Below are 26,547 nucleotides of genomic sequence, written 5' to 3' on the forward strand. Positions count from 1 at the left end.
CCCACCCCCCCCCCCCCCCCCACCCCCCACCCCACCCCACCCCCCCACCCCTCCCAATACCTTATTTATCCCAGTATCTCCAATAACCTACTAATTTTAGGTTATTTGGAGGTCCTTTCTATACCCATTTCTGCCCACGAGTGAACTCTTGGTCATAATTTGTTTTTCTGGCCAGAAGACTGAAGGACATGTCCTTCTTCTCAGAGAGTGGTCCCAGACGGCAGGGTTCTGGTGGGACGCGGCGCTCCAGCCCCCGCAGGATGTCTGACCCGTGTCTGGTGTGTCTCCTGAGCCTGGCCCTCTGCCTGACCCTGTCTTCCTGTCAGCGGGCCGACCTCAGCGGGAAACACCCCATGGTCACCACGGGCTATGGCAAGCTGCGCGGCGTCAGGAAGGAGCTCAACAACGAGATCCTGGGGCCCGTGGAGCACTACCTGGGCGTGCCCTATGCCACCCCGCCCATTGGCGAGCGTCGCTTCCAGCCCCCTGAGGCACCAGGTTCCTGGCAGGAGATTCGCAACGCCACCCAGTTTGCCCCTGTATGCCCGCAGAACGTACACGGGGTGCTGCCTGAGATTATGCTGCCGGTGTGGTTCACTGACAACCTGGATGCTGCAGCAGGCTACGTTCAGAACCAGAGTGAGGACTGTCTGTACCTCAATGTCTACGTGCCCACTGAGGATGGTGAGTCCAGCTCCTGTTCCATCTATCAGGCCAGAGTAAACTTCCAGTCAGGCAGGCTCAGGCTAGGACAGACTGTCTAGGGTTTCTACTGCTGGGGATGAAGAGATCTCCTCAGTTTTGGTCAGATAGTTCATTCACATCCTGTTCTAACTGGTGTGGAGTAGGTTAGGTTAACTTAAGGTTAGCAGTAAGATACCACATTTACACCGATCACTACTAACCTTGTGTTTGTTTCGTCTCCGGTTGAGAAGCAGGTCCTTCTTGGCTATCTCACTCCAGAGTAAGACGGTAGTGTGAAAATGACCAGGATGCATTGCATGCGTCATCCTCCTCAGCCTTTTTATGTCACAGTGCAACTGTTATTTGGTCCCAGCAAGAGGGAACGCTATTGAAGCATCTTTATAGAGTGGTATCATTTGGATCATTCTTTCAGGAGATTGTAATCAGAGACACAAGGGCTCTTAAGCTGAGCCAATAGACACCCATGAGATTACCAAAGAATAGCAGCACTTACACTCATGTCAGCCTCGATTACTGTTTAGTCTGTTGTTCAGGCAAGGTTTCCTTGATATGCTTACTGTACGCTAGTCCTGTCAGAGGGATTTTTAGCTTCAGTGTATAGTAAGAGCTGGAAATTGCCCAGGACCTCACAATAGGATATTCTATTTATTTTAACAGGGAGTCATGCCGAGACCAAGGTCTCTTTCACAAATGAGCCCTTTATACTCATCAATACACATCAAGCAATGTGTCAATCAATATACACTATACTTACGATATTTATTGAGATTTTCACGATTCTATATGTATTGTGATTTGACGTTCCAAACATGTTTCTCACTATATGTCTGCTGCAGAGAGATGAGAGGGAGCATGAGAAAAGGAGTGTTGGCCAACCATAAAAGTGCTCAAAACATGTTGGCTCACTGTTTAAAAAGAAGATGGATAACACGCTATAGGATGAAAAATACTGGAGTCTTGGCACAGGTACAGCCGACTAGAGCCAGCTAGCAACAAAAAACAACAACCTTGGAGTCCAAACTATTGATATAACATCCTCCAAAATGATACATAACTGTCAAACCCCCATCACTTTGTTGAAGGGTCGGCTCGGTCAAAAGGTCAGTGTTTGTTAGCTATGCTACTCCCTCACTGTGTGTCCACATTTGTTGAGGAAGTATATTTACCCATGGCTTGAGGATTGAGACATGTCAATGGCAAAAATGTACTAGATAAACGTAAAATGAACATGAGTTCTTGGCGAGGGACAACCGAAAATCTAGACCACAGTAAAAAAAACATGTCCCTCTAATGAAGCAAATTGATGAATTGTATGTTTACACCAGATCATCTCTATTGTCTGACCCAACTGGGCTGTGTTTGTTTCCTCGCTGTGTGCTCGGGAAAACAATATTGTGCACATACTTGTGAGACTTCTAGGTTTAGCATTTACATATACGGAATTTGTATCTCCATTTTAGGCTGCCCAGTGGGCTTGCTTGTATCAAGGGCATTCGGTTCTGAGAATTTCAGCTGTGCTCCTGAAATCCTTTGTGTACTGAATCTCATTGGAGTTGAGCATTAGCTATAATCAGATTTCAGGCAGTGTTACCAGTCCGTTTGGGGTTAAGCCATTTATAGCACTCATATTTAATTATTTTCAAGACCAGCACACCAATACACACACACACATACACTCCGAAGTTAAATTCCTTTCCTGAAGATGATAATGTAGGTATGACATGTTAACATGCTCAGCTCAGTAACCAGTAAGCACAGTGCACCCATGATCAGGTTGAGAGACTTCATATGCTGCAGATGATAGCTCATCTCCTTGGTTGTCATGGAGGTCAACCTCTATACATTAGCTTGTCATAATTGGTTGACCCAAAGCATCACTGCAATAGAGGGCCTGAGAATCCTAGCCTCGTTGGTTCCCACTATCTGCCACGAACCAATCATGTCAGTAAGAAGTGCTTGCCTTAGCAGATCAGCCTGCTTCCATCTGCATCAAGCAGTGTTCTGACGGGGGTCTGCTGATCTCTGATTATATTCTATTTGACAGAAATCTACTGCTGAAGATTGACGTAATAACTTAAAGGCACAGTCTGTAAGATTTCCTGCTGTTTCATGTTTTTTTAACATTTGTATTATTGATATACCGTAGCATAGCCCAAACCAGAGTTTGGGCTGCTGTTGGGTTGAAGTACAGACTCTGGATTGGCTTTAAGGAGAGGGATAAACAAAGTGTTGTACTATTTTCTTTTGACAGGCTCTGCCCCCTTGTAGTTGATTAGTTGTCCAAGCATTGATTTATTTTGACTTACTAAAAGCATAATGGAGCATAACAGTGTAACTTCAATATTCTCTTCCATCAGGACCAATTAAACACATTTGGAAAGGAAAGGATTTTTCTTCAAAGATTGTTCAGTATTCAGTAAAGCTAATTAGCAGGTAGTGTTTAACATAAGCCACATTCACAAACACGCACACAGTATGTGTATATACATGTATATACACACACACACAGTACTGACTCCACACAGAATTGCAGTATGTCAATCCCCCTGTACTGTAACACTGACCTCACAATAGAGACGCTTTTTATAGACCTAAGTAAATGTCTAGGCTCTATAGTGTTACTGTAGTAACATATTGGGCTTTGCTTCACCCCATGATATGTCAAAACCCAGCTCACACAGTATACTAGATGTAATGGGCTTAGGCTGCAGTCTACATTTAGCCGACATGCATATTTCACTGTGTATGAGGCGTTGTAACAGAGAGTTTGAGTGTTTGCAATCCCATTGTGATGTCTACTCAGCAGCAATACACTGCGAAGGATGTGACATCACAATCCACCAGGCCACGTCTTGGCAGTGTTCCAAATTAATTTCCGTTTTAATCCGATCAATATGTTCCACAGCCAAACAGAAAGATGGTACGTGCTCAAGAGTCATTTCAAGCTTCAGAGTATAATACACATGAAGACTGGTTGGGTGATGATGATTGGTGGGGGAGGGGAAACTGATATGAATGTATAAATAAATGAATAAATAACAATTGACACTGCAGAAGAACTACCGTGTGAATTGCCTCTGATGCAAGAACAAACCTCAAACAAATTATTCTATTTTTGCTATCGCAGCAGCCCTTGATCTGGTGAAAATTGGATCAGGATTGTTCTTCGGGGGAAATGAGACATCGTTGTGTACTGTATTGTAGCAGTCGCACCTCTGCTAGCTCCTGCCTAGTGCACAACTCCACAGCTAATTAGCCCAGAAACTGAAGGTTTATCTAATTCCATGTACACAAAAGAGGGATGCCTTTGAAAGTGAGCTTTGGGCTGGGATGGGAAACGAGGGGCACCAGAAACACTGCTGGATTCTAGCTCGACCTGGCCAACAGACATTTTTCATCCTGTTGATTAATTGCGTTTAATCAAGTGAGGCAGCACCTTGAACACTAAATAGTGTATGAATAGGGTAGTGAGTTATGTTGTAAATCTTTTCTAAATACTGTCTAAGTACTGGAGAGAAGGGGAGATTACTGTAATTGGGAAGCCTGCGATTGGCTTGTGATTGGCTGAAATCATATTCTATGTCAAGTTGCTATGGGTTATGCTGCTTGGGAGGACAATGGATTGTGTGTGATTTGGTTATAGCCAAGGGTACAGGAGTGCCTGTCTGTGAGTGAAAGTGTGTTTCTTACATGTGGCTTGTGTTCTTGTCATATTCTGTCACATATTGTTAGGGGTCACTGCTCACACAGGCCTGTCGCTGTCCTCATCTATTACTTCCTGTGTGTGAAACAATTGAGTGTTCTTGAAAGTCAAAATATCAATGTTCCATGTTCATACATCAGATGTAGTTCATACAGTATTGACATATTTTGACTTGCTTCGGGTCTATGGATTATTACAGTTTCCACACATCACAGTTCAATATCCCACACGCCCAAGGCCTGTTTAGTGCACCACTCTATGTATCCCCCTTATTGACTGTCCCTCTAATGGACCCTCATCTGCTACCTGAATCTGAGGCCTCAGAATGACCCAACACTCACAGACCATAGAGGAAACCACACATCACACCCTTTTGCCCAATTTTAAGAGTAGTACCGTGGAAGGAGGAAATACTCAGACAGAACCCCCTCTGCTCTCAGCCTCTGAGCTCCTCCCTCCCTCTCTCTTTGTATCCCCCCTCCCTCCTCCTCTCTATGCGGGCTGTGGTAGAGGAGGTCACAGGCTCTGAATGCAAATCAGTTCCATGTCCTTCCCCACCAGGCCGCTATGTAGCCTGCTGCGCCCTCAACGCCAATGAAATTTGAATTGCTTTTTAGAATAATGAAAACAAAGCTGACCTAATGTCAGAGACAAACACACACAGGGGCTCTTTTTAGTCCAGCTGTGCCTGGGTTCCTCACGTGGAGAATCCCCTGTACTGTATTAGCCGCCAGCCTGCTCGGCGAGAGCACTGTGTCATTGCATTCCTATTTCCCCCAGACGGTCGGATCGTCCGTATTTCAGCAGGCGGGGGCCACAGAGCTAGGTATGGACGGAGGGAGGGGTATGGGAATGGCACTGTGAACACTGTGAGCCGCTGGAGAAGCACGGTGAGGGCCTGATGCTGTGTCTCACACCTCGTCAAACACACAGCACAGTACGGTCATGACACACTGGGGAAATGGAGAAGGACAGCAGACAGCAGCTTATGTTCAGGCCGCTCCACGCTCACTCAACCGTGGAGAAACAGTGTTGACTGGGAGGAGGGGGACAGGAGCTGAGCTAAATGATCATCTGTGGACCACTGGATTTCACTGAACGCCAGCCCATTACATCATGTGTCAGTCAGTCTGCTGCCCAGCTCCTAATTGGAGCACATGTAAGGGCTGAAATGGATACTCTGTTCCTCTGTTGACCCAGCTACATTTCAACTGCACATATATTCAAATCAAGCTTGTTAAAATTCTTTAGGTGTGTTTTTTTCATCGGTGTGGTTGATTATTATGCGTAAGATGTGTTTTCTTTATTTTCTCACTCTTTTGGTTCCATGACTGATCCTGGCTGCATCTTCCTGCCAATTTCACTTTATAAATGGTGTTAGAATCAGGGGCCAAGCTGCAGAAGAATTCTCCAAGGTAAAATAATCGTAATGAAAAATTTATTTGTGCCCTTATTGACCTGTCTAGAAACCGAAGGGAAGGATTTCACATCTAGTAACACTGTTCTTGCTCAGTAGTATGCAGACAAACGAGGTGTCTACCGTTCTTTACCAAACTTGTTGTGCCGCCATCCTTTTCCTGGAAGTGTAACAATGAGTTCATTGGCGTGAGATTGATGGCTGAGAGATGAGGAAAGTGGCAATGAGGTTGTCCCTTTTAAAATGAGGCAGGTAGTGTTCTACACGTGCCTTGCTTGCTGTTTTAGGCTGGGTTTCTGTACAGCACTTTGAGATATCAGCTGATGTAAGAAGGGCTATATGAATACATTTGATTTTGATTTGATGTACCGTATGTAAATACTGCAGTATGGTATACGTGTTTATGACGTGTGTCCGGTGGAGTATTTGTGACTGTTTCAAGGATGGATGTGTGTATTAAGGTGTTCTTGGCCATTCTCAGACATCTTGTTCAATGTCAAGCCATTGAAGCAGGCGTATAGGTGCTGTAACTATTTCCTACTCTAAGTGGCTGGCTGTCCACGTGGAGCTGACAACTCCGTAGAACTGGCTCTGTCAATTAGATGTGAGAGAAGGCCCCAGCTACAGCCCCATGCAGCACCACTGCACATGCTGACATCGCCGCTGAACACAAAGACAAACCTGTTTGTTTCTCTCCCCACAGAGCCATGTCTCTGTTAGGAAACAACGCTATCATACCTGCTTGTCGCATCCCAAAATGCACTGCAGAAAATGTCCCAAAGTGCGCTCCAGCACATTACATTTTCTCCTCCAACACGACAAAAAAAAACTCCTTTGACAGCACAACAGATCCCAACAAAACACATCCAACAATCATCCCGGATTGAGCTTCCTCTCCCATCAGAGACAGAATTGGGCTTCCAGGAAGCATTACGCCCATGCAAAGTCTTTAACTGAAGTCTGCCACTCTATTTCAAAGGGAGACGGGTTCCATTTCAGCAGAGCTGCTCTCTGTATGCAGCTTAAGCTTTTTAATGGGTATTAGAGCAGGTATGAAATCACTGTGCTCTCCATTAAGCAGTTAGGTGTGGTATTAAAGTGCTGCTGGGAAAGTGCTGACTGGACAGAGGGGCTAATCTTCCTTCCCCTCCATTTACAGGCTGTCTACCTGTCGCCCCTCACCCCCACCCCCACCCCCTTACTGGAACTGCCCTTACACCAGGGGGACTGGGGGCGGAAGGGAATCGGGTCAACATTGATCACTCCCCTTATAAAATAGCACTTGCATATGAGGATTGAGGAAGCACTATAGTAATGACGAGAGAGAGCAGAGAGAGAGCAGAGAGAGCAGTGCTGGTGCTCTGGGTGTGTCCCTGTTCCAGCAGCCATTCGTCCAGCAGTGCAGAGTGTTGGCCATGCGTTTTGCCAATAGATCTGTCTTTGTGGCACAGCGTGACAGAGGCTGTTGTTAGCACCTTATAAGGGAGCCATCAGAAGACAATGGGAGAGATGTAGTTAGCACACTGTGAGACTGATAAAGCTGCTGGCTCACCAACAGAGAGTATACTGTGTCTGTTAGACGAGAGAGTGTATCGCCAACACACAGGGAGAGAGGACCCACTGGACACAGACGTCTATTCAACATCTATTCCACATTGGTGCGACATAATTTCATTGAAATGATTCAACCATTGTGTGCCCAGTAAGGAGTGTGTTAGCACCATAAAGGGAGAGTGTGTTGTTAGCATAGCTAGCAAGCCAGGTGGCACTATGTTATTAGCACACTGTGTGTGTGTGTGTGTGTGTGTGTGTGTGTGTGTGTGTGTACAGGCTAGCGTGCTAAATGCTAACAATGATTGAGAGGGACGATAAAAGCTGTGTAGTGATTGGGCTGGCCATGTAGCGCTCCGCTGACAGATGGACACAATAAACAAATGAACAGGATCCATATTGGCCAGGCTTACAGAGAGCGGCGTTATTGTCTTTCCCCTATGGAGCGTTTAACTGCCGTCACCATTAAAACGGAACGTGGACCTCTGTGACCTTGGCATAGGGGAGCCCTGTCAGACGTCCTCACTTGGCTGTGTAAATACTGAACCACCACTCCCTGGCCAGCTTCTTGTATGGTTACACTGGAGGAGGGAGAGCCACTTATCACGTGTATTAACATCGCTGGAGTGTGCGTGTGTGTCCCTGGTCATCCCCTCCAGTGTAGTTGTGTATAGTGGCAGACCAGTCCCCATGGACGTGGTGTAGAGAGCCCAGATACCCTCTAGCCTGAGGGCTGCAGCGCTGGGCTAAGGGGCTAAGTGGGCACATGCTTCATGATGGGTTGGCATTCCCCTGTCTGCCTTCTGACGGCAAAGAATGATGGCTTGATTCTCTTCATTGATTTTCCTCTACAAAGCACTAACGTGTAGGGAATAAATGGGAAGAGAAAAACAATGAGATGTTCTCTGGGGTCGTTGACCAGGCAGCTCTTGGCTAGGCATTGTGCAGGGGAACAGGCTAGTTGTCTCCACAGGGCAAGTTGTATCTGTAATGCTCTCTTACTTTTGGCTTTCGGGTTGTTTCTGAGATTTTTGAAAATGAGATCGAGGTTGCTCTTCCTGCTTTGTCATTTTTCTCCTCTTGTGTTCTTGTTCACTTTTTTAGTTTTTCGCTTTTTCAGCAAAGTGCAATCTTTTTGAATTTTCTCTTTTCTCTTTTCCCTCCCTTTTTTCTGAACCTTAGGTCCACTCACAAAAAAACACGATGAGTCTACAATGAACAAACCGAGGGATGAAGGTATTTTTGTTGCATGTTTTACCCTTTTTGTTGTATTTTTCAAACTTTTGGAGGGGATAGTTAAATTGAATAACAAACGTATATTATTAGTTTGTGTCTAAGTGTAATCACTTATTATTTTTCTCTGTAATTGTAATCGTCTCACAATAATATAATATATACAATGATATATTATTTTATACCATATACTTAAAATTAGCTCCACTAGTTAATGGTGTGAAGTAGACTGATATAGACTCTCACTCTCTCTCTCACACACACACACACACACACCTCAGTTGTTCCACCCATCCTTGCCACAGAGCAGTTTTCTCCCTTTTCGCTATATGGTTAATCAACCAATAAACAGAATTTGATATGCATAGAACTTTTTACAAAGTCATGCTGTGTTGACTGTATTCTGTCTTGCGCCAGTGAATATTTAACCTTGTGTAATATTCTTTACCTTCCATCATTTGGATTTGGTCATTCGATTGATCCACTTTACCATTTCTTTATTAAGTTATTTGTTGGGGAATAGGGGAGGATTTGTACAGTAAAAGCATGATAGTTTGGGTGGGTGGTGGGGGCTGGAATGGATTACAAGCAGTGGAGCTTGCTAACTGACATGCATTACACATGCAAATAACCAGGTAATCAGTTGTTAAAACTAGCCAGGAAAAGATGCATTGACTTTATGTAATCAAGAGGTTTGAAAGATCAGACTGTTACCATAGTGTTTTGTGTGTGCGCGCATCTTTGTGTGTGCATCTGATCAGGTGTTTGTCTGTCTGATTTGTATATATGTGCGTGTGATGATGTGGGCGTGCATGTGTTAGAGTGTGTATGCTGTTTACGTGTTAAGTTGTCCCATTCTGCCGTCTCTAATTGCTGTGGTTTAAAAGGAGACAGAGCTTGCTAATCCGTTTGGAGAGGGAGAGAGGGGAAGAGGGAGAGAGGGAGAATATTTTCGGGGCTGTTTTGAAGCAGGCAGGACAGTGAGGGCATTGTTGGCCCTGTAGGCCTGGGATTCAGGCTGAGTGAGACTGCTCCTGTCCTCTCCCCATCTGGACACAGGCTCATCCCCAACTCACTGCAAGGTTAGAGAGGAAATTGATACACACGTTCTCACACTCAAATGCACTCTTATCATGCACTAACACATGCACTCTTATCATGCACTAACACATGCACTCTTATCATGCACAAACACATGGACTCTTATCATGCACGAACACATGCACGAACACATGCAATCTTATCATGCGTGAAAACACACACATATGACCTCCAAGCACTCTCACATACACATGAATCCAGACACTGCTGCCATGTTCGCTCCGGTGCTGAAGCTTAGCAACACCTCCATGAGAATGAATTAATTATATATATTGTACAAAGGGATGTACAGCTACATATATATGATGTACAGTTCCTTCAGAAAGTATTCACACCCCTTTACTTTTTCTACATTTTGTTGTGTCACTGCCTGAATTTTAAATTGATTAAATTGATATTTTGTGTCACTGGTCTACACACAATACCCCATAATGTCAGTGGAATTTTGTTTGTAGAAAATGTTCAAAATTAATAAAAAGTTCCCTCAGTCGAGCAGTGAATATCAAGCACAGATTCAACCACAAAGACCAGGGTTTTTTCAATGCCTTGCAAAGAAGGGCACCGATTGGTTGATGTGTAAAGAAAGAGAATAAAAGGACGCTGAATATCCCTTTGAGCACGGCAAAGTTATTAATTATCACTACAGAGATACAGGCGTCCTTCCTAACTCAGTTGCCGGAGAGGAAGGAAACTTCAGGGATTTCACCATGAGGCCAATGGTGATTTTAAGACAGTTAGTTAGAGTTTAATAGTGGTGATATGAGAACTGAAGATGGATCAACAACATTGTAGTTACTCCACAATACTAACCTAAATGACAGAGTGAAAAGAAGGAAGCCTGCACAGAATAAAAATATTCCAATACGTACATCATGTTTGCAACAAGCCACTAAAGTAGTACTGCAAAAGTTGTGGCAAGGAAATCAACTGAATACAAAGCATTGCTGGGGGCAAATCCAACACATCACAGAGTACCACTCTTCATATTTTCAAGCATGGTGGTGGCTGCATCATGTTATGGGTACGCTGGTATTGGCAAAGACTAGGGAGTCTTTTTTGGATAAAACAAAATGGAATACAGCTAAGCACAGGCAAAATCCTAGAGGAAAACCTGGTTCAGTTTTCTTTCCTACAGACACTGGGAGACACATTCACCTTTCAGCAGGACAATAACCTAAAACACAAGGGCAAATATACACTGGAGTTGCTTACCAAGACGACATTGAATCTTCCTAAGTGGCCTAGTTACAGTTTTGACTTAAATCGGCATGAAAATCTATGGCACTGTAAATATTATATACATATGCATATTACATGCATGCCACATACGTGGGGCAGTGTCTAAAATCTGCTCCTTTGACTGGGTATGTTACTAACATTGTTAATAGTTTAATGAAATGCTGTCTGACAAGATGTGAGTCAATCACTTAGGGAGATTTCTCTGAGGAGACAAGTACACCTGGAGACTGCTGCAGGTGGCTCAAAGACATATTTACGCACCATGAACAGACATGCTGCAACATCATGTTAGACATGTACGCACATACATGCAATCAACCTCCAACGCACATGTACAGTGCATTCGGAAAGTTTTCAGACCCCTTGACTTTTTCCACATTTTGTTACATTACAGCCTTATTTGAAAATGTATTGAATTGTTTGTTTTCTCGTCATCAATCTACACACAATACCCCATAATGACAAAGCAAAAACATTTTTTTTTTACATTTCCATAAGGATTCAGTACTTTGTTGAAGCACCTTTGGCAGCGATTACAGCTTCTTGGGTATGATGCTACAAGCTTGGCACACCTGTATTTAGGGAGTTTCTTCCATTCTTCTCTGCAGATCCTCTCAAGCTCTGTCAGGTTGGATGGGGAGCATTGCTGCACAGCTATTTTCAGGTCTCTCCAGAGATGTTTGATCGGGTTCAAGTCCAGGCTCTGGCTGAGCCACAAAAGGACATTCATGACCATAGCCACGACTCCTGCGTTGTTGTGGCTGTGGGCTTAGAGATGTTGTCCTGTTGGAAGGTGAACCTTTGCACCAGTCATCAGACCAGATAATCTTGTTTATCATGGTCTGAGAGTCCTTTAGGTGCCGTTTGGCCAAATCCAAGCGGGCTGTCATATACTGAGGAGTGACTTCCGTCTGGCCACTCTACCATAAAGGCCTGATTTGGTGGAGTGCTGCAGAGACGGTTGTCCTTTTGGAAGGTTCTCCCATCTCCACAGAGGAACTCTGGAGCTCTGTCAGAGTGGCCATCAGGTTCTTGGTCACCTCCCTGACCAAGGCCCTTCTCCCCCAAATGCTCAGTTTGGCCAGGCGGCCAGCACTAGGAAGAGTCTTGGTGGTTCTAAACTTTTTCCATTTAAGAATGATGGAGGCCTTTGTGTTCTTGGAGACCTTTAATGCTGCAGAAAATCTACCCTTCCCCAGATCTTTACATCGACACAATCCTGTCTTGGACTATTCCTTCAACCTTATATAGACCGGTGTGTGCCTTTCCATATCATGTCCAATCAATTGAATTTACCACAGTTGGACTCCAATCAAGTTGTAGAAACATCTCAAGGGTGATCAATGAAGACAGGATACACCTGTACCTATTTCTGTTTTTTATTCTTAAGAAATGTTCTGACATTTCTAAAAAACAGTTTTTTGCTTTGTCATTATGGGGTATTGTGTGTAGATTGATGAGGAAAATAATTTATTTAACCCATTTTAGAATGAGGTTGTAAAGTAACAACATGTGGAAGAAGTCCAGGGACCTGAATAATTTCAGAATGCACATTCTTGATACACACGGGAAACTGTTGAGTGTGAAAAACCCAGCAGTGTTGCAGTTCTTGACACACTCAAACCGGTGTGCCTGGTACCTACTACCATACCCCTTTTAAAGGCACTTAAATCGTTTGTCTTGCCCATTCACTCTCTGAATGGCACACATACACAATCCATGTTGCTATTGTCTCAAGGAAAATCCTTCTTTAACCTGTCCCCTCCCCTTCATCTACACTGATTGAAGTGGATTAAACAAGTGACATCAATAAGGGATCATAGCTTTCACCTGGATTCACCTGGTCAGTCTATGTCATGGAAAGAGCAGGTCCTAATGTTTTGTACAGTCAGTGTACTTTAATTTAGCTCTTATTCACGCAGAGATAATTGAATGCTTTGTGTGGGTTATACAATGAGATATATTGTCTTGCTTCCTTTGGAGGTCACACATGCACACAACAGACATACAGCGACAGTCTCAGAGACAAAGGTCTCAGTTCAACCCTGATTGCAGAAGTTCAACCCTGATTGCAGAAGTTCAACCCTGATTGCAGAAGTTCAACCCTGATTGCAGAACTTCAATCTGATCGCAGAAGTTCAACCCTGATCGCAGAAGTTCAACCCTGATCGCAGAAGTTCAGCGTAGGCCGAATGTCATTTAAAGGCAATGTGTGCGTAGACGGCATTGACAGTAAACTATGCTTTACATTTCAATTGCGCCATGAATGCTGAACTTCCGTGAAATGGGAAACGTATTTCCTGCTCCAGGTATTCCAAGTGTCCTAGCTCTGCTCTAGATGAGCGCCAGTCCAGTGCTACGTGTCCCTCTCTGTCCCTGTGTGTGTGTGTGTGTGTGTGTGTGTGTGTGTGTGTGTGTGTGTGTGTGTGTGTGTGTGTGTGTGTGTCATTTGTCATGTGCTTGTGGAGTGTGACTGCCTGGTGACAGAGAGGAGAGCTGATCCATTAGCCAGGCATCACACCCAGGGCTCTGCTGGCCTGGTAATGCTGGGATAATTGAACTTGTTTACATCTCCTCTGGGAAATCACCAGAGGCTCACAACACACCGGAGAGAGGGGGGAAGGGAATGGAGGGTGGGAGAGTGTGTGAATTCCTCCATTGCTGAGTGTGTGCATATGCAATGTTGGTTGGTGAATATCGGAGAGATGGGAAAAGAGTGCGAGTGTGTGTGTGTTAGGGCTTTAATGTATTGTGTGTGAATGTTCATGTCTCTCGAGTGCACTGTATGTTCTATAAAAGGTGACTGCATGTATGTGTATTGATAAATTGTACATTGTTGCAGTGGTGTGTGAGTGATGCATTCTGGTGCATGTGTAACCTGAGATTCAGGTTGTGATGCAGGCGGGTGTGCAAATACGTGAGTAGAATGTGTTACCACGGCAACAGGCTCCGAGTGAGTCAATGCAATGGAATGGCTGGTGCGGTTCTATTAGAGCAAGAGGAGGCAGTTTCCATAGCGACTCAGCATCGCAGCTGCCTGCCTGTGTCTCTGTGTGTGTCAGTGTGCGCGCTTTTGTGCATTTTCCTACATGCATCTCTGTGTCCGTGCAGAGACCTTGCCATGTACAACTTTGTAACGGTTTGTTTAATCTCATCCCATCCCACCATTTTCTTGTGACATTACTCTTTCTCCTTCTCTTGCTCACTCCCTCTCTCTCTGTCTCGGTTCAGGGGCCATGTATCTTTCTTTCTCTCCTCTTCTCTCTCTTTCTTTTCTTTCTCTCGCTCTCCTTCCTGTCTCTTTTCCCATCGTTCTCTAAGTTACAGTATGTATTTTCTCATCACTCTCTCTCTCTCTTTTCCCATCTTTCTCCCTCTGTCTCTTTCCCATCTCCTTCCAGAAAGTCATCAGGGTAAACAGATGCTGTGGCTGTTATTTATGTTTCCACTTGGTCTGGCTCTCATATGAATTATCCACAGGGCAGACGCTAGGCTAACTGGGAACCACTGGCAGCTCTGCCTTATTAAAGACACGCAGACCGTACCACAGTACCTCACAGAGAGGGGGGGACCCTGAAAAACCCAGATCGTACCATTATACTGCAGTAGGAGAGACAGTGGCAGACTGTACCATAACTCACCAGAAGAGACAGTGAGAGTTACAGACTGTACCATAATACCACAGAGAGAGGGGATGCAGGGAAACTTACAGATAGGACCACGACACTACAAGAGGGGACAGAAAAATACAGACTGCCATGACAACACTAAGACGATGTTCCAATATCTAAAATGGCTAACCATTGATAAGAGACAGTACTGGATAGGTTCCAACATTATAGCTTTCAACACTATTGCGTCAACCTATAATGTCACCTCAGTTCAATATGAAGAGTAGGAATGAGCAGAAGAAGTGTATGTTTCAAACTTTGGGGATATAGTTAAAGATGAGGGAGATCAAAAGGCACATAGGACGTAGGATCTTAATTTGAGCCAGTTTGCTACATCAGGTAAATAATCCTGGAGCAACAGGGAATGTATATTATTATGTTGACTATAATTAATGGACATTTTTTTGTAGGGATTGATACATTTTTCCTTTAGGACCAGTGGAAATTAAACTTTAGAAGCCTTTTTAGCCTGTGCAGGAAAAATCTCAGCAACGAAAGAGTGATCCAATTAAGATCCTACATCTGTATGCAAATGAAGGATGTTTTTGTGAATGGCTCTGTGGACATTCCTGTGGATAGTTTTTTTGTAGATAGACCGAAAGTTGTCATCTCTTTCTCAGAATCTAAAGTGTTTCTACTCTCTTTCTCTCATCCTCTCATCTTTTTGTGTTTGTGCAAACTTCTGTGTATGTCCACGTCCCGCTCTTCGCCACAGATATCCGTGACCGTCGGAAGAAGCCGGTGATGTTGTTCATCCATGGCGGCTCCTACATGGAGGGGACGGGAAACATGTTCGACGCCAGCATCCTCGCAGCCTACGGCAACGTCATCGTGGTCACCATGAACTACCGTCTGGGCGTGCTCGGTGAGTCTGTCTGTCTGCATACTATGACACCACTTCCTGCTTGCACCATCAGGTCCCAGAACTCTTATTCTATGGTTTCACTCTCCTTAATTAGACGACTTACACTTATATAGAACGAGGCGCTTTTCCTAATGATGTGGACTGACCAGGAATATATCTGGGTCCTAGTTATAGTCTACAGGTCTAGGTCCTGGAGTTGGTCTTGATCACATGACCAGAACAGTAGAACCATCTGGCCCTAGCTGTACCATGTGACCTGAGTTTTGTGTGCTCTGCCCTGTCCCTGTGTACAGACTCTGAGCCAGTGGACAGGAGTTTAGTCAGCTGCTCTGAGGGGCTGACTGCCTGTTTGTTTCTACAGCTGTTTGTTTGTGTACTGTACACCACAGAGCATCCACAGTCTCCATTGTGGTTGCCAGGTTGGGTAATGGGATCTGGTTTATTGTATCAAGCCTGTCTCAACACATCAGAGTATTCATAAAGAGAGAAATGGGAGTATTTTAGGATACAGTCCAAGCTTTGCCACTAGTGTAAACACAGTGGAACGTGATCCACACAGGCATTGACAGACGGGGCCAGCCAGTAGAGGGAACATACTGAGAGTTTGAGGTGCACCTGGCAGCAGCTCTGTCCTGCCTGCTAGATTTGGGCCTGCCTGTTTTGAGGTGCATGTGTCATGTGCTGTTATGCTTTTCTACATCTGTCTGACAAACTGGAAACATTAGCGAGTGGAGCGTGAGAACAATCCGCTGTGTGAACTTAAGTTTCCTTAATGCACTAATCTAATCCTTGCTCTGCATGCCTCTAATTCACTGATCCAAACAGTCCTCAATGGAGTCCATGTTTGCATCATTCCCAAGCCAAATAGTAGTCTTTGTCTGTGTGATTTACATACTGTATGTGTGCTGTGTGTAGTTTGCCCGTGTGTAGTGTACAGTATTTATGCACCACACACACAGTGACATACAGAGGTAGAGAGAGATCCTGCTGAGCGATGCAGAGAGATGATGCAGTGCCCTCGATTCCTCTAACATGGTTGAACATTTTGGTACGTGGGCGAGTAGACTAACCTCGCTCTCTCGCTCTCTCTCTCTCTCTCTCTCTCTCTCTCTCTCTCTCTCTCTCTCTGTTTCCTCTTTCTCGCTCCCTCTGTTTTGCTTTTAATGGGTTACTCTACTGTACTGAAGTGTGTGTGTGTGTGTGTGTGTGTGTGTGTGTGTGTGTGTGTGTGTGTGTGTGTGTGTGTGTGTGTGTGTGTGTGTGTGTGTGTGTGTGTGTGTGTGTGTGTGTGTGTGTGTGTGTGTGTGTGTGTGTTGTATGTGTTTGCATACGTGCGTGTATGTTTGAATATGTAACAGTACAATGTGCCATCCATCCTCACCACCCACACTCTCAATGGACAAAAACGTTTTTGGCCTGAAAAGAGAAAGACAACTGCTCCACATTTCTACAATAGGTTTAGCACATAATCACACAGTATTATCCTATACTTATGCACGCGCACACTCACATATGCCAACCGTATTTCAGCCTGTGCCTTTAACAGAGAGATGGAAGGGAGCTAGGGAGGGGACGACAGAGAAGGGGGATAGAGACAGATGAGAGAGGGAGAAACAGAGAGACATAGCTAAAGAGAGGGAAGGAGCAACAGAAGGGGGAGATGGGAACAATCTAAAAATAAACCATCAGAAGTGCTTTTTAAATCTGCGACGAAGCAACAAAAAAAAATTCATTCAAACAAATGTTAATGCAATGTGGCCACGGCGCGCACGCACACACACACACATATAGGCTTACACACATCTCTATATACTCGCATACAGTTACATAAGGGGTTTCACTTTCTTTTTTAGCGCTTGGTGGATGTTTAAGTTAATTCATGATATGCTTGTGATTTGTGAAAGGGGGGAATATGTCTATAAGAAAATCCTAAATGTCTGCCATGTACAGTCCAGGAGTGTTTAGCATGGTGAAGTTAGGAGTGTGTATACTAGTACCTACTTACAGTAGAGCTCCACCCCAACGCTGCTGCCTGCTCACCTTGCCCCTACCTTCCTCCTGGCTGCTCCAGGCCCATGCAGCCTCCTGATTTGTGCTGCAAAGCCATCTGTTCTGACTAATTAACTAATTAACTAATTAATGAACTCTGGGAAAGGGCCCACCGTCACTGGGCTGTGGGAGAGAGAGAGAGAGGGGCTGTCTCACATCAAGAACACTCCGCTCTCCTCCTTCTCCTTTTTTCTTCTTCCTCCTCATTCTTCTTCTTCTTTTTGTTCATCTCATCCCCGTTCTCTCCATCAGATCAGTCCCATCTGATTGACAAAATCGGATGACTCTTAATGAGATAATCTCATGTGTTTGTTTCTCTCCCTCTGCAACCAACAAACACCAAATCACAGAATTATGATTCCCAGCTCTCTCCTGATGCAGCCAAGGAGTTATTTTAGTTATTAATACTTCAGCATACATTCTATTGGTTTGGATGTACAATATAATTACAACCCCGGCTCAGACTGAATAAATAGAGCCAGTATTGCGATCATATGGTTATTGTTGCATGGGGCTGTCAGGAGAGAGTGAATTCCCTTGCACAAATTAACCGAGTGGAGGAAGCATGAAATGAAAAGAGAAAGGGTTGTGATGTTACTGTATGGAATCATCATTTAGATGGTCAAACGACACACTAGAATAGAATATACCACAACCCAATACTGCATACCACAACAGGATAACATTGTAGAGAGCACAACTGCCCAATAACAGAATGCAGTGCCATAGTGGTTTCTATAAAACCCACAGATACTGATGAAGGCCACGGTGGATACAGTTGATCTCAAAGGTTACCTTACAATGAGCAATTTCACTTATGAGTCCAATTTTACGCTGTTAGACACAGGCTCGTGTTTACAACAATATTAAAAAGAGCAAACCGTCCATGAACAATTTAGTCTGAAAACACAGCACTTCTCTGTGAGCACAGCCTCATCTGTGGAGGACAAACAGCTTACAGTAATACTCCATCTGTAAAGAACAAACACAGGAAATTTGACGTGTACATCTGTGGATTTACCTCCATTAAGGGATTTTATACACAACCTGACCCCTGTGTTTGTCCCTCTGTCTCTATAATTCTGTTTTGTCTATGTATCTCTCCTAGTCTTCTTACTACACTGCTCAAAAAAATAAAGGGAACACTAAAATAACACATCCTAGATCTGAATGAATGAAATATTCTTATTAAATACTTTTTTCTTTACATAGTTGAATGTGCTGACAACAAAATCACACAAATTATCAATGGAAATCAAATGTATCAACCCATGGAGGTCTGGATTTGGAGTCACACTCAAAATCAAAATGGAAAACCACACTGCAGGCTGATCCAACTTTGATGTAATGTCCTTAAAACAAGTCAAAATGAGGCTCAGTAGTGTGTGTGGCCTCCACGTGCCTGTATGACCTCCCTACAATGCCTGGGCATGCTCCTGATGAGGTGGCGGATGGTCTCCTGAGGGATCTCCTCCCAGACCTGGACTAAAGCATCCGCCAACTCCTGGACAGTCTGTGGTGCAACGTGGCGTTGGTGGATGGAGCGAGACATGATGTCCCAGATGTGCTCAATTGAATTCAGGTCTGGGGAAAGGGCGGGCCAGTCCATAGCATCAATGCCTTCCTCTTGCAGGAACTGCTGACACACTCCAGCCACATGAGGTCTAGCATTGTCTTGCATTAGGAGGAACCCAGGGCCAATCGCACCAGCATATGGTCTCACAAGGGGTCTGAGGATTTCATCTCGGTACCTAATGGCAGTCAGGCTACCTCTAGCGAGTACATGGAGGGCTGTGTGGCCCCCCAAAGAAATGCCACCCCACACCATGACTGACCCACCGCCAAACCGGTCATGCTGGTTGCAGGCAGTTGCAGAATGTTCTCCATGGCGTCTCCAGACTGTCACGTCTGTCACATGTGCTCAGTGTGAACCTGCTTTCATCTGTGAAGAGCACAGGGCGCCAGTGGCGAATTTGCCATTCTTGGTGTTCTCTGGCAAATGCCAAACGTCCTGCACGGTGTTGGGCTGTAAGCACAACCCCCACCTGTGGACGTCGGGCCCTCATACCACCCTCATGGAGTCTGTTTCTGACCGTTTGAGCAGACACATGCACATTTGTGGCCTGCTGGAGGTCATTTTGCAGGGCTCTGGCAGTGGTCCTCCTTGCATAAAGGCAGAGGTAGTGGTCCTGATGCTGGGTTGTTGCCCTCCTACGGCCTCCTCCACATCTCCTGATGTACTGGCCTGTCTCCTGGTAGCGCCTCCATGCTCTGGACACTACGCTGACAGACACAGCAAACCTTCTTGTCACATCTCGCATTGATGTGCCATCCTGGATGAGCTGCACTACCTGAGCCACTTGTGTGGGTTGTAGACTCCGTCTCATGCTACCACTAGAGTGAAAGCACCGCCAGCATTCAAAAGTGACCAAAACATCAGCCAGGAAGCATAGGAACTGAGAAGTGGTCTGTGGTCACCACCTGAAGAACCACTCCGTTATTGGGGGTGTCTTGCTAAATGCCTATAATTTCCACCTGTTGTCTATTCCATTTGCACAACAGCATGTGAAATTTATTGTCAATCAGTGTTGCTTCCTAAGTGGGCAGTTTGATTTCACAGAAGTGTGATTGACTTGGAGTTACATTGTGTTGTTTAAGTGTTCCCTTTATTTTTTTGAGCAGTGTATATCTCGGTCTCTCTCTTATTGGCCTTGTATCTATGATGGGTTGGTTCCCTCCCTCTGATACACAGAGATGTGTTTGGACAATGTAAAGTCCCTTCCGTGATCTTCATCCCATCTGTCCATCACTCTTCATCATCCACGTTCCGTTTGAATAATGCACTGAATCTATATGCTTCCTTTGTATCCATCGCCTTTCACATCTCCTTTTTCTTTCCATTCCAAACCCCCCTTCCTCCTCTCCTCTCTGGGTAGAGCTCTATTCACCTACTCATGTATTCATATAGCCGTTTGTTCGGTTACTTCCTGATAATTGTCCTGTTCGTATCTGAGACACTGGGTATGTAGTATAGGTCGGCCGATTAATCGGAATGGCCGATTAATTAGGGCCAATTTCTAGTTTTCATAACAATCGGAAATCTGTATTTTGGGGCGCTGATTTGTCTTTTTAAAATTTTGTATTATTATTAAATTATTTTTTTATACCTTTTATTTAACTAGGCAAGTCAGTTAAGAACACATTCTTATTTTCAACGATGGCCTAGGAACGGTGGGTTAACTGCCTTGTTCAGGGGCAGAAGGACAGATTTTCACCTTGTCAGCTCGGGGGATCCAATCTTGCAAACTTACAGTTAACTAGTCCAACGCAAAACGACCTACCTCTCACTCAATGCACTCCACAAGGAGACTGCCTGTTATGCGAATGCAGTAAGCCAAGGTAAGTTGATAGCTAGCATTAAACTTATCTTATAAAAAACAATCAATCATAATCACTAGTTAACTACACATGGTTGATGATATTACTAGATATTATCTAGCGTGTCCTGCGTTGCATATAATCTGACTGAGCATACAAGTATCTAAGTATCTGACTGAGCGGTGGTAGGCAGAAGCAGGCACGTAAACATTCATTCAAACAGCACTTTCGTGCGTTTTGCCAGCAGCTCTTCGTTGTGCATCAAGCATTGCACTGTTTATGACTTCAAGCCTATCAACTCCCGAGATGAGGCTCGTGTAACCGAAGTGAAATGGCTAGCTAGTTAGCGCGTGCTCATTCTCATTGTGTTTCTGGTTCAAGCCCAGGGAGGAGGGAGGAGAGGGACGGAAGCTATATTGTTACACTGGCAATACTAAAGTGCTTATAAGAACATCCAATAGTCAAAGGTTAATGAAATACAAATGGTATAGAGGGAAATAGTCCTATAATTCCTATAATAACTACAACCTAAAACTTCTTACCTGGGAATATTGAAGACTCATGTTAAAAGGAACCACCAGCTTTCATATGTTCTCATGTTCTGAGCAAGGAACTGAAACGTTAGCTTTCTTACATAGCACATATTGTACTTTTACTTTCTTCTCCAACACTTTGTTTTTGCATTATTTAAACCAAATTGAACATGTTTCATTATTTGAGGCTAAATTGATATTATTGATGTATTATATTAAGTTAAAATAAGTAGTCATTCAGTATTGTTGTAATTGTCATTATTACAAATACATTTAAAAAAATTGTGCGATTAATCGGTATCTGCTTTTTTGGTCCTCCAATAATCTGTATCGACGTTGAAAAATCATAATCTGTCGACCTCTAGTATGTAGGGCCTATTCCCTCACACTGCAGACTAGCTAGGTCCTATACAATACCTAAGTGGCTGGACACACACACACATACAAGTAGTTGATGTAGAGTTTGGTCTGTCAAACTGTATTTCACACCTCGTGTGTGTGTGTGTGTGTGTGTGTGTGTGTGTGTGTGTGTGTGTGTGTGTGTGTGTGTGTGTGTGTACCTAGGCTTGCTGTGATCCTAAGGATGGTGTATTGGGCTATATGAATGTGTATTTTTTTTATGTAACCAGGTAGGCCACTTGAGAAGAAGTTCAAATTAACAACTGCGACCTGGCCAAGATAAAGTAAAGCAGTGCGACAAAAACAACAACACAGAGTTACACATAAACAAACGTGCAGTCAATAACACAATAGAAACATCTATATACAGTGTGTACAAATGTAAATAGGCCACAGAGGCGAAGTAATTACAATTTAGCATTAACACTGGAGTGATAGATGTGCAGATGATGATGTGAAAGTATAGATACTGGGGTGTAAAAGATCAAAAAGATAAATAACAATATGGGGATGAGGTAGTTATGAGGTAGCTATTTACAGAATTGGCTGTGTACAGTGATCGGTAAGCTGATGCTTAAAGTTAGAGAGGGAGATATAAGTATCCAGCTTAAGTGATTTTTGCAATTTGTTCCAGTCATTGGCAGCAGAGAACTGGTAGGAAAGGCAGCCAAATGAGGTGTTGGCTTTGGGGATGACCAGTGAAATATACCTGCTGGAGCGCGTGCTACAGGTGGGTGTTACTAGGGTGACTAGTGAGCTGAGATAAGGCGGGGCTTTACTTAGCAAAGACTTATAGATGACCTGGATCCAGTGGGTTTGGCAACGGATATGTAGCAAGGGCCAGCCAACGAGAGCATACAGGTCGCAGTGGTAGGTAGTATATGGGGCTTTGGTAACAAAACGGATGGCACTGTGATAGACTACATCCAATTTTCTGAGTAGAGTGTTGGAGGCTATTTTGTAAATGACATCGCCAAAGTCAAGGATCGGTAGGATAGTCCGTTTTACGAGGGTATGTTTGGCAGCATGAGTGAAGGAGGCTTTGTTGCGAAATAGGAAGCCGATTCTAGATATAATTTTGGATTGGAGATGCTTAATGTGAGTCTGGAAGGAGAGTTTGCAGTCTAACCAGACACCTAGGTATTTGTAGTTGTCCACATATTCTAAGTCAGGACCGTCCAGAGTAGTGATGCTAGTCGGGCGGGCGCGGGCAGCAATCGTTTGAAGAGCATGCATTTAGTTTTACTAGCATTTAAAAGCGGTTGGAGGCCACGGAAGGAGAGTTGAAGCTCGTTTGGAGGTTTGTTAACAGTGTCCAAAGAAGGGCCCGATGTATACAGAATGGTATCGTCTGAGTAGAGGTGGATCAGAGAGTCACCAGCAACAAGTGCGACATCATTGATATATAGAGAAAATAGTCGACCCAAGAATTGAACCTTGTAGCACCCCCATAGAGACTGCCAGAGGTCCGGACAACAGGCCCTCCGATTTGACACTGAACTCTATCTGAGAAGTAGTTGGTGAACCAGGCGAGGCAGTCATTTGAGAAACCAAGGCTATTGAGTCTGCCGATGAGAATGCAGTGATTGACAGAGTCGAAATCCTTGGCCAGGTCGATGAATACGGCTGCACAGTACTGTCTTTTATCAATGGCAGTTATGCTATTGTTTAGGACCTTGAGCGTGGCTGAGGTGCACCCATGACCAGCTCGGAAACCAGATTGCATAGTGGAGAAGGTACGGTGGGATTCAAAATTATCGGTGATCTGTTTGTTAACTTGGCTTTCGAAGATTTTAGAAAGGCAGGGCAGTTTGGGTCTAGAGTGTCTCCCCCTTTGAAGATGGGGATGACCGCGGCAGCTTTCCAGTCTTTGGGGATCTCAGACGATACGAAAGAGAGGTTGAACAGGCTTGTAATAGGGGTTGCAACAATTTTGACTGAAAATTTTAGAAAGAGAGGGTCCATATTGTCTAGTCCAGCTGATTTGTAGGGATCCAGATTTTGCAGCTCTTTCAGAACATCAGCTGTCTGGATTTGGGTGAAGGAGAAGCGGGGGGGACTTGAAAAAGTTTCTGCGTGGGGTGCAGAGCTGTTGTCCAGGGTAGGGGTAGCCAGGTGGAAGGCATGGCCAGCTGTAGAAAAATGCTTATTGAAATTATCGATTATCATAGAGTTATCGGTGGTGACAGTGTTTCCTAGCCTCAGTGCAGTGGGCAGCTGCGAGGAGGTGCTCTAATTCTCCATGGTCTTTAGTGTCCCAAAACGTTTTGGAATTAGTGCTACAGGATGCAAATTTCTGTTTGAAAAAGCTAGTCTTAGCTTTCCGAACTGACTGTGTATATTGGTTCCTGACTTTCCTGAAAGTTGCATATCGTGGGGACTATTCGATGCTAATGCAGAACGCCGCAGGATGTTTTGTGCTGGTCAAGGGCAGTCAAGTCTGAACCAAGGGCTGGCTATATCTGATCTTAGGTCTACATTTTTTAAATGGGGCATGCTTATTTAAAATGGTGAGGAAAGCACTTTTAAAGAGCAACCAGGCATCCTCTACTGACGGGATGAGGTCAATATCCTTCCAGGATACCCGGGCCAGGTTGATTAGAATGGCCTGCTCGGTGAAGTGTTTTAGGGAGCGTTTGACAGTGATGAGGGGTGGTCGTTTGACCGCGGACCCATTACGGACGCAGGAAATGAGGCAGTGATCGCTGAGATCCTGGTTGAAGACAGTGGAGGTGTATTTAGAGGGCAAGTTGGTCAGGATGATATCTATAAGAGGGTGCCCATGGTTACGGATTTAGGGTTGTACCTGGTAGGTTCCTTGATCATTTGTGTGAGATTGAGGGCATCTAGCTTAGATTGTAGGATGACCAGGGTGTTAAGCATATCCCAGTCAGGTCACCTAACAGTACGAACTCTGAAGATAGATGGGGGGCTATCAATTCACTTATGGTGTCCAGGGCACCGCTGGGGGCTGAGGGGGGTCTATAACAAGTGGCAATGGAGAGACTTTTTTTCTGGAAAGGTGGATTTTTAAAAGTAGACCCAGATATTCCAGCAGTCTATTGTACACTACGCTATAATTCAAAATGGTAGCACAGTGACTCTTTCCACTTTGTTCTATGATGTATTTACATCCATATATGATTTGGTTTTACCTTCAACATAAATTGATGTCAAATTGATAGATTTACAGTGTTCAGCCTTTTATAAAACTATATACATTAACAAGGCATTACATCATTTTGAGTCAGTTTTGAGCAGTTTGATTGTAATAGTTTTCAAAGTGATAGTTAATTGTATTGTTATCAAATGACATGAAAATCATAGAAAAAATGTATTAAATATTACATTTGGAAAAGCAGATACTTAGATTGAATGTGTATCCAAATTGAAAATTGTGTCGCCGTAAAACCCCCTAAAAATATACATGCGGGCAAAATATAATAATTTGAATTCTATTCTCCCTGAGTGCTGCTTGCTCCGAAGCACCTCTCACTCACATGGCTCTCCATCATGTGATTGGGTCTTTCTCACAGGCTACAAGTGAAGACAGACACATCGGGGACGCAACTGCGCACGTCCTTATCCAATTTCGAGGTGCATATTGAAGATATTGGAAGAACTGTTCACATGTACTTTTCGTCAGCCAAGAACATAAGTAGGCCTAACGAACAGCAAAAGCATTAGCCTATATCAATCTACTATCCCCATAGTAGAAAAGTTTACCTATTCTGTGCAATAAATAAATATTCCAAACATACTAGTCTGAGACAGTATATTAGTCTGGGACAGTTGTGGGATGCGATAGATCCCAAATTAATACAACCACTAGCATCAAAAAAACTTTTTTACGCAATGAGGCTGACGTAGCAGATCAGAACATTTAGCCTAAAATGTTGATAAATTATTAGGCTATTTCTTCACATTATAAGCGCATGTAACGGCCGTTGGCGGTGGAAGAAGAGGAGGACCAAAGCGCAGCATGGTAAGTGTCCATGTTAAATGTATTCAATAACTGAACACTGAAACACAAAGTAAACAAAAGAACAACCGAAACAGTCCTGTCTGGTAGAGGCACAGAGACAGAAAACAACTACCCACAAATCAAGTGGGAAAAACAGGCTACCTAAGTATGGTTCTCAATCAGAGACAGCAATTGACAGCTGCCTCTGATTGAGAACCATATCAGGCCAAACACATAGAAAACCAAAACTAGAACAACACATAGAATGCCCACCCCAACTCACACCCTGACCAACCTAAACAAGAAACATAACAAAGGAACTAAGGTCAGGACGTGACAGCGCAGAAATGCGTACACAGCAGAAGGCTATAAGCGCGAATGGCCAAATAGCAGAAATACACAATTATCAAAAGTGACCGATTTTTTGTTTTTGTTTTTTATGGTGAAAAATATCTTCCCCCAAACTTGAAACTCATGTGTTGCATATGTATGCCAGTTATTGTCACACCCTGACCATAGTTTACTTTGTATATTTCTATGTTGTGGTTGGTCAGGGTGTGATCTGAGTGGGCATTCTATGTTACATGTCTAGTTTGTCTAGTTCTATGTTCGGCCTGATATGGTTCTCAATCAGAGGCAGGTGTTCGTCATTGTCTCTGATTGGGAACCATATTTAGGTAGCCTGGGTTTCACTGTGTGTTTGTGGGTGATTGTTCCTGTCTATGTGTTTTCACCAGAT

General features: G+C 44.1%; 1 protein-coding gene across 2 annotated transcripts in view; it reads left to right on the top strand.

The window, feature by feature from the left end:
• Window positions 1-26,547, top strand: part of LOC139418489 (neuroligin-2-like) — a 77,869-nt gene that overhangs the window by 29,514 nt on the left and 21,808 nt on the right. The window contains exons 1-3 of one of the 2 annotated variants that reach the window (XM_071167998.1): window positions 189-684; window positions 8,559-8,612; window positions 15,336-15,485. In XM_071167998.1, the coding sequence (XP_071024099.1) occupies window positions 189-684; window positions 8,559-8,612; window positions 15,336-15,485 (700 nt within the window). Of the gene's footprint in view, window positions 1-188; window positions 685-8,558; window positions 8,613-15,335; window positions 15,486-26,547 lie in introns of those variants that run through there. The other variant, XM_071167999.1, reaches the window with a different exon arrangement.

Source organism: Oncorhynchus clarkii, chromosome 10 (genome assembly GCF_045791955.1).
Source record: "Oncorhynchus clarkii lewisi isolate Uvic-CL-2024 chromosome 10, UVic_Ocla_1.0, whole genome shotgun sequence".
NCBI lineage: Eukaryota > Metazoa > Chordata > Actinopteri > Salmoniformes > Salmonidae > Oncorhynchus > Oncorhynchus clarkii.